The 9,873-nt window shown below is 42.7% G+C and overlaps 1 protein-coding gene across 1 annotated transcript; it reads left to right on the top strand.

Annotated features, from left to right (window-relative positions):
- Nucleotides 1–1,052: 1,052 nt before the first annotated feature.
- LOC308290846 (FAD synthase-like) lies at nucleotides 1,053–2,612 on the top strand (the record flags this gene model as incomplete). The annotated part of the gene is made up of 1 exon (XM_080732758.1): nucleotides 1,053–2,612. One exon carries the CDS (start codon nucleotides 1,053–1,055, stop codon nucleotides 2,610–2,612), a length of 1,560 nt encoding a protein of 519 aa, XP_080588884.1.
- Between the last annotated feature and the right edge of the window lie 7,261 nt (nucleotides 2,613–9,873).

Raw genomic sequence — 9,873 nt, 5'->3', positions numbered from 1 at the left:
TCAGACCTTGAATAATGCAAAGTTCATATTCCTTTTTAAATAATGCACTACTAATGTTTGAACATAGGATGAGATCAGAAATCAATATTTGGTGGAATAAGATGATAGTGATGACCAGTGTTCATTGAATAAGATTTGGTTCAGGTGATCACAGTACCTCAGGGAAGGGACATCATCAGATATTTACATACAGTTGCTTTTTATCATATGGAAATGACTGGAGAAAAGTTCTCCATTAATGCTGAAAAAACAGCTGTCTTGGTATGGACATATGACATAATGAGTGTATACCAAGAAGCACACAGCTGTATTGACTGTGCTTGGTGTATCTTATGATGCTAACCGTATATGCCTAATACATTTCCCTATAAATGTACATTGTAAATGTCTAGCATTCAATATCAGATACATGTTTGCAATACTCCAGAACCATTTCTACTGTTAAATATGAAATTATATAGGCTACTACTATAGGCCAATGTCTGTTGGGAACACATGAGCCTAAAGCGTCATTCCCACCGGACACGATAAAGATATCGCTCTCAAGATGGTAGCGTCCACAGTCCACACCACAACGATATAGCCGACATAATTAATGTGAACGCCGACATATCGTTATCGTTATCTTTATCTTGCCTGGTGGGAATGGCGCTTAAGTCAGAGTACTAGCCCGGCCTACCCATTATCATAGTAGGTCTACTTGGAAGCCAGTCTATGATGTCATATTGATGACATCAGGGATCTCCATATGGGCATTAAAGGGACACAGACAGACAGACACAGGGATCTCCCTATTTGGACAGAAAGGGGACTCGGACCGAAAGACAGTTAGCTATGTACGGCGGACATAGATCTTTGGATTTGCCATGTCCATACAATGGACGAATTGCAATGGCACCTGAGCAAATCTGTGTTTTTATTTATACATGACTACAGTATGTGTTGTGAGCGACATCAGACACAAGCTCTGGTCAGAAATAACACCACCTTACACAGGTGCGTTATTTCTCTACCATGTCGGAGACAATTATGTGCCTCATATTTAAATGCATATGATCAGGCTCAGCAGAGCAGTGTTCCGAATGAGGAGTGTGGTTGCTCAGGTTACCAAGGCAACGATGGCTGAAATCCACAGAAGTTTCTCACAGGTCAAGGGCGGAGCCACTACGGCGGCCATCCTCATCATCGGAGACGAGATTCTCAAGGGTCACACCGTAGACAACAACAGTTTGTTTCTTTGTCGTGCACTGAGAAAGCTGGGTGTGCGAGTCGAGCGCATTACTGTAATCCCAGATGTGCCAGAGGTGATTGCCAGGGAGGTGGCACTCCTCTCCCCCCAGTACACCCACCTCCTCACCTCGGGAGGCATCGGCCCCACCCATGATGACGTCACCTTTGAGGGCGTTGCCATGGCATTCCAGGAGGAGCTACACCCCCACCCGGAGCTGTGCCGGCTGGTAGAGCAGTCATTTGGAGCGGGGGGGAAAGACAGCGCTGCTATGAAGCTAGCCATGGTACCGCGCTCCGCTAAACTCAACTTCAGCAAGGATACCCAGAATGGACAGCCCCTACGATACCCCCTAGTTAGTGTCCGTAATGTGTACATATTTCCTGGCATTCCCTCCCAGTTGCAGAGAGCCTTCAACAGTGTGGAACATCTGTTCGCTGGTTCAGGAACCACATTTCACACCAGAGAGGTATTTGTGGATGCAGATGAGGCAGACATCGCCCCAGGTCTGACGCAGCTCCAGGCCAGCTTGGGGAAGAGGGTAAGCCTGGGGTCATACCCAGACTGGCTGAGCAACTACTGCCGTGTCAAGCTGGTCCTGGACTCAGACAGCCCAGAGGAGGTGGAGCGCGCCCGAGTAAAGCTGCTGGAACAGCTGCCTAAAGGCAGTGTGGTTCCTCTGGTCACTGACCCCGTGTCCATCGCTCCAGCAGAGGTCCACAGATTGGCTAACGGCGGTGGCCCACTGGGAGACAAAGTGTCTTCAGCTCTGAGGACAATAGAGGAGGTGTTGGACTGTTACCCCTCTGAGGAGGTGTGTGTTGGATTCAATGGAGGAAAAGACTGTACTGCTCTGCTACACCTCTACTACGCTGCTCTGAGACGGAGGTGTCCAGATAGTAAGGACAAGCTGAAAGCTCTCTACATTCGTACGGTCTCTGCGTTTCCAGAAATTGAACGTTTTATCCAGGACAGCGTCAAGAGATACGACCTAGAGCTGATCTCAGTGGAAGGCAGTATTCGTCAGGGACTCAGTGAAGTTAAGGAGAGGAGACCAGAAATCAAAGCAGTACTGATGGGAACCAGGAAAACAGACCCTTACTCACACACACTCACACGCATGTGTCCTACTGACCCTGGCTGGCCCGATTACATGAGAGTCAACCCTCTACTGGACTGGACTTATCATGACATCTGGTCTTTCCTCAGGACACTCTATGTCCCCTACTGTGTCCTCTATGATAAAGGGTACACCTCGTTGGGCAGTATGGACAACACCTGTCGAAACCCTGCCCTCCAGACGGTGGATTGGAGGGGCTTGGCCCGCTATAAGCCTGCCCACCAGCTGGAGAATGAGGAAGAGGAACGCAACTCTCGTGCCTAATGATGAGGATGATGTCATGACCATAGATATAAAACGATAGATGCCTCATCCACCGCTGCAGTTCATTGGAGCGACGTGCAACAACTGGAGGCCCGACGTCCCCCAGCGCCAGAGACCACGCTGCCAGGCAATACTGGCCAATCATAGTGCGTCTTTTCCGTGACCTATCAATTCAATTCTACAGAGCTTTATTGGCACGTCTCCATCCAGTTCAGCTGTTTTTAGAGGCTGCATTAACCGACCGGAAGCCAAGTCCTGCAACGCATATGCCCCAGAACTGAAGGAGGCGTCTACCTTTCTATGTCTATGGTCATGACCACCAACATAAAATGTCTTGCGGCTAATTGGTTGCAGAGGTTTCCCACTGAAAGAACACTAGCAAGCCAAACAGCCTTCATAACTTAATGCCATTATGGCATCCAATATTGATGCAAATAACAAAAACAAATGATAGCTTTCCACTATGCCCCCAAAACGTTTAACCCTACAGATATTCTATAGCCTATTATAGAATTTACATCTCATGCACACAAAGAGCATGCTGTTCTTAGTTTGTAAATCTGACTATTTTCTGACCTGTTAACCATTGCCTACTTTTTCTGAAGGTTTCATGTCATTCTTTGCAGACATTCTGCTGCATAAATGCTAACTAACAGAAACTGGATGATAACAGAAACAAACAAGACAAATGTGTGAACTGTGCACCATATATAGTTGAACCAAGTAATAACAGAGGGTTCTAGGAGTGCAAGCTCCTATTCAAAGTAATGTTCTCAATAAACAACACTGATGTATTTATTTCAGTTGTCCGCACTAAGTAACAAAACATGTCCGACCAAAATACAACTTTCTCCCAGAGAATCATTAATGTCGAGCCTAGCCCTATCCCATTTCATTTTGTAACTTCCAAGTTTGGAGTTTAATGGAAAGGCGGCAGCAACTAAAAAGGCAAGAGTTCTTGAGGTGGGTTGTCCCTTTTCATTAAGGCCACCTTTTTTAGTCAGTCAGGCCAAAATGTAATTTGGTGTGTGAATACAGTATTCTCTGTTGTCGGACCTCACATGAGAGGTTGGGAGCCCAAAAGAAAACACAATTTGTGCTTGAACATTGCCTGTGTTCAGTCAATTGGCATACAGTTGAACAGAGGACAAGCGTGGGGCAGCAGCATTTCCCACCTTATCAAGGATGTTGTGCAAATAAGGCAGCAAACCATTGCCACAGTGAGGGCACCCAGTCTGAGAATTTAAACATTTCCAATCAACCCTGTCCGGTGTGATCCATGCTGATGTTTGCAAACAGACTATTTTGGCCTGAAGCATGATCAAAATATTTTATGGATGTGGCAATGGCACAGACACAACTAGAAATGCACTCTGTCGAGGTGCCAACTTGCGCCTTGTGCCCAAGTCGGCCATGTATGGTACACAGTACACAGCAACTAATATGATCTGAAACTGTCAACCATAACATAATAGACAGGGGATATATCACAAAAGAGGAGTAATGTTGTGAACGTGAACTACATAATTTACCTTGTACCGTTCATGGCGCTGTCTGTAACATCAGACCGGCAGCTAGAGTCATCTGTTGACACCTCACATCTTGTCTTTTTGACTGGGAGGCTGGGACAGACCTTGTCCTTGGAACCCCAGCCTTTTCCAGAGCCTCAGGATGGCCCCCTAAAGTATCCGTGTCACAGTACACACTCCTGTTTGGAGCTCGGGTTTGTATAGCTGTGCATGAAGAACATTAAGAACATTGCATTTATTTCCAATAACCTTTCTTTTGAATAATGATATTATGTTTTTGTAATTTAATGTATTTATATTATGTAATTAGAAATGATCAGAGGGATAACTGACCCGGGTTTGTGTAACAGCTCCGCCAGCTTTGTGTATAGCGTGTCTCGGTCAGGTCACTGAGCCTGTGCTTTTGTGTGACGTGGTCTTCTGACTGTCTTCTGTTAATGGATATGCCTATCATGCTGTTAATAAACGGGTAAAGAATGGTTGTATATCATGTAAAAGAAAGTCATGTCTAGTCAACCTGTAATATTAATTACATGTTACTCATGTATGTTTTTATTGTTTTGCAAGAGGGCACAGCCTTGATGTTACAAATTAAGTGAGCCAACCCCCATTATAATGCAGTCCCATATTGCATGTGTGTAGTAATACATTGTCAAACTTAACCAACCACTTATATCTAATATACTTAAGGGGTCCCCTCCCTACTCTATATATCCGCTCTTTTTAGCCTCATCAATCTTCACCATCGATTGATCTGCAATAATCAATTAGCATGCTTTTGTTAAGCATCTTAACAATTTCTTGATATTATGAGCAACCACTTAAAAGTTGTGTGAAATCACTGTTGAGGTAGGAGACCACATGAGGATCAGGACCAGATTACACACAGACAAAATGTTGAAGCTCATATTTTGGCTGCGCTGGCTGTTACACATCACTTGGTTCTCTTATGTGTTTCTTCTCAGGTATGAGACTAGGGTGCATTGCAGGCTGGAGTGCTCTCTGCTCGTTCATAAATTTGGAGTCAGAGCGTTGCTATTCCAAAATTCAGTGCACTGAGTGCACATGTCTATACTCAGAACGCTGTAACTTGGGAATTTGGGATCATAAAATGGTTTAAAGAATGCAAATAAACCCAATTTCAGCTTGTAGTTGGTGTAGACTGCATATCAAGGCAGGTTTATTATTTGTAAAGTCAGACCTCATTTATGATCATTTTAAATGGTAACTTGCTACATGATGATAATAAACTTGCTACATGATGGATAATAATGTAACTCACCTTTGCTTCTTATGTTAGGCTTTACGTTAGCTTGTACAAAAGCATGTTTTGTGCATACTGGTTCTGTCTGGCATCCAATATCTCTGGTCTTGTTCGGCTGAAAATGGTAAATAATATTACTTTATTTCCATCGAATACACACTCACTACTACAGCACTTCCGAATGATGCCACATTTCATCACATTTCAATTGAACTGAGAGTGCCATTGGTGTATAATATACTATGTTACAAAATGTTACAGTAATATTCATGTATATTGCTATTTATTTAGTAATAGTGGATGTTGAAGCTATTTCTGTTAACCTTTCTACTTCTATTTCTATTTGATTTCACTGTGTTAACTTTATATTTTGGAGTGTTAGTGGCCCTTTATTCAGCAATGAGGGAATACAATTCATATACATATTCATTTTTGGCATTTAGCTTGACGGACCAACTAAGGAGGTGGATTTGTGAATGCCGTAAGTATTTTATTTTTTTAAATCTTCACCTATTTTTGTTGAATAGTCTATTTAAAAAGTCGAATAGTCTATTTTATTAAACATGTTTTAACAGAACAGCAGAACTGTGTATGTGCCAAATTAGGTATCCAACATAGCCTTTACACCAGGGTTCCCCAATTAGTTTTCCCCAAGGGCCGAATTATGTCTAAGACAGAACCCCGCGGGCCGCCTATTGGGGAACTCTGCTTTACACCTTAGGCCTACCACCCACCCACAGACTAATGGGTGTGAATGAACCAAACCAAACCTTTTCCAGTTGTTGGTTGACTAGAGTTCATCACATTTACTCCCATACCCTTGTCTCTCCTGCATCTGTGTTTGAATTGCTGCAATGATTTTGCAATATGTTGTTTGATGCTTGTTTCATTGTTGATGTAAACAGTAATTCTTTTAGCAGTTTATCTCCACTGAATCTGGCAATAAAACATAGCCAATTTGATTAGATATACAGTAGCTTAAATTATGCTTTTGGGGAGTTAAAATCACAAGCTTGAGATTTGCAGCTTAACTAATGAAGAACCACACTATCCTCTGCTGCTGAAGGCAAAATAACATTGATGAAAAAAATGTAAAATGAAAGCAGAGCCATTGAAGCCACTGACAGTCATTGAAACCATGTCTGGTCAACCTGTGGTGTATTCTTACAAAACACAGCCTACAATAACTCAACTAAAATATACAAATATGCCTGTATGTATCCCTCCACCAGTGAGAATAAACAACACAGCGAGTCACACAGACTTTGTCAAAGTTATTATTGTAGAATACTTTGATAGTTTTTTTTTTCTTCTTCTTTCATACAGACAAAAGGTGTTGGACTTATTCCCATTAAATTCTCTTAGATTTCCATACAGTTTTAGTCTACAGTATACAGGTGTGTTCTTCCTCATATATATATATATTTATATATATATTTATATATATATATTTATTTGCTTAAATAACAGGCAGGTAACTCTTTTAATATATTCAATGGTCTTAATATATATATTTTTTCTTCTTTTTTCCCCATTTCAGCACAGTTAAAGCCCGATTCATGCTCCGTCTTACGACGGTAGATCTAAAAACTCAAAACACGACTAGTTGTGTGCTTGTAGATCGGCTATTTTCTGTGCACGACACTGTCGCACGATGAAGTATAATTCGGGCTTAAGCCTGCATTTTCTGTCTGCGGAACAGCACTGCAATAAATGTGCAAGAAGGGGGACCGACCATTCCACACAGAATATTTACAACTGTATATATAATGGAGACCATAACACCATCACATATTTGTTCTGCCATTACAGCATGGCAGTAACACACTGCACTTCAGAGCAGATCTACAAGGACAGCCTAATCAAATTCATGCATGTGACCAATGCATTGATTGCACTCTAGCTCTGCATTACCTTCCAGGGTTCCTATTGTCCTTACCGGGTCCCCTCTTGTGTCGTGGACCTCGTGGGTTGATCTAATGAGGTATGTATGTATCTATCTCCTGGTCTCTATTTACACAATGGTGCTTGCAGACAGGGGCGTCACAAGGGGTAGGAAAGTGGGCCTTAATTATTTCATACTTTAGCATTTGAAAATAGCAGATATACAAGCTCACAGCGCGGCACCGAGTGCCGCGCTGCGAGCTTGTAGATCTGCTATTTTTGAAAAGTTGTGAAAATGTGTGCAAATCTTTGAATATATGTATTTTTTAAGCGAACATTTGTAACTCAAATTTTGCTTCTGGGTGGTCCCTGGAACTAAATATTTTGAGATGGGGTTCCGTTAGAAACATAGGTTTAAAAAAAAGAAAAACTCTATTCAAAGATTTTCATGACTTTTCAAAAATAGCAGATCTACAAGCTCCGAGTGCCGCGCTGTGAGCTTGTATATATGCTATTTTTCAATAGTTAAAGCACAGGGGCCCCGCAGTGAATCCTTTTACCCAGGGCCCAGAATTTGGTGCGACACCCCTGCTTGCAGAGACAAAGCATCCCTGCACACCTCAGGGGGGCTGTTCAGTGGACAGAAAATGCAGTCCTGAGAGTGCCGCTCGGGAGAAATGTGCAACTGTCCCTTTTCCATCAGTGGGAGCAGCGGTGGATGAAATCAAGAAAAAACATAATAACATAATAATAATAATAATATACAAGCGCTTCCATTTTGTTGTTCCCCTCTTTACAAAAAGCAATAGAATTATCAAAAAAACAAAAAACAAAAAGGTTACAGGAACCAAATACCTGTAAATGAAAGATGCACATGTGCGCATTTTTGGGGGCGATATGTACAGTAGTGGTGGAGTTGTACAATAATTTATATTAATAAATATATTCTAACATATTATTTTCACATGTTTTCCCCCATGTGAATTTGTCTCACAACATCATGAAGAAACGTGGCAGGATGGAGGGACAGAGATGGCTGCAACTGGAGGGTGGGATTTACACCATTACAGATTTTCTGTGTGTGTGTGTGTGTGTGTGTGTGTGTGTGTGTGTGTGTGTGTGTGTGTGTGTGTGTGTGTGTGCGTGCGTGCGTGCGTGCGTGCGTGCGTGCGTGCGTGCGTGCGTGCGTGTGTGTACATACGTGTGTGCCCATTTGTTAGACTGCTGAAATAGACTAGGTTAGCCAGAATATGGTATTTGTTTGTACTGTGTTGTATGTCTGTGTGAGAGCATGACAAGAGAGGCGTGGAGATTGAAGCACACAGACTATCTAGCCTAAATGATATAACAAGACAGAAAGAGTGACATTAATGATACCAAATGCATGCTTCAAAAGTAGAACCAACACCACGCTGCCACGGCCAGCCATTTCATTGGCCGGTCAAGGGTGGTGACCATGATGACGGGCATTCTAGGAGATGTGGGTTCTATACAGGCGAGGGTGTTTCCCAGTGAGCCCTGTGTGTGCAACTAGAAGTAGCGCTAGTAGGACGGACATGTTCTCTCTTCTTGTTTGCATGTAGACATTTCTGCTTTTTGTACATTACGTATTTCTAATTCTATGTCCAACTGCACTTGCTGACACGGCAGTCTGTTGCATATTGTTTTGCCCCTGCCTTGTCTGGTAGTGATAACAGTAGATAATTCAAGGATATCGGGATCATGGCAAGATAATGGGAGGTGGAGGAGAAGGAGGGTTGGGGGTTGGGGAGGGGTCCAGGGCTGTAATTGCATTGTAGTCACACTCAGAGAGGGAACATAACATCAACGATTCACCCACACCTAGTGCAACATGGGATACAAGAGGGGCACTCTAACACTTTAAGTCTGGAATGTGATGACATCATTGGAATGTTCCTTTTTTTTATGTACCATGGAATGTTAGGGCGGACGGAAGGCTCTAGAGATGAAGGTGGAATGTAATGTTAGTATGAGTGCTCCACCGCATGTTGTTGTGGGAAATGCATTCTGTGGATATGTTTTGTTTTGGCTTTGATGTGCAATGTGTTACTGTTATTATATCGGAAAGGTACAGTACAAGTCATATACTTCACATTAAAGTATTGCACTTGGTGACGACGAGATGCAGACAGCTTTTGCCATAGCTCTCATTGGTCAAATTATAGAACTGATCAGGATGTACAGTAGGAGCAAACACTGGTAACTAAGGCGGATTTGTGATACAATCAGACAATGACCTGATTGTGGGAATGGTGAGTGCTTGTACTTCAGTAGTGCAGTGGTTTCTTAGCGTCTTTCATCCTGTATGGAACAGAATCTTTGCATACATCCACAGTTGTGTTTCATGCGCAGATGAGAAGAGGACATTGGCAGTGGAGCAGAAGCAGGTGGATGTCTGAGTGAGCTAATGTAAGATTTTAAAGGGCCATCACATGTGCGTTGTGTGGTTGATGGCATTTAAAGGGTTAATGCTCCCAAAGCATTCAGCTTTAAAACCAACTTAAACATTAAATGCCCATACACTGACAACAAGAGGCCAAACAGTGAGACCTTGAGACAAAGG

The sequence above is a fragment of the Nannobrachium achirus genome (genome assembly GCF_963921795.1).
Source record: "Nannobrachium achirus genome assembly, chromosome: 9".
Lineage (NCBI taxonomy): Eukaryota > Metazoa > Chordata > Actinopteri > Myctophiformes > Myctophidae > Nannobrachium > Nannobrachium achirus.
Note: the sequence above shows the minus strand (reverse complement) of the source record. Positions and strands in the feature narration are given on the sequence as shown.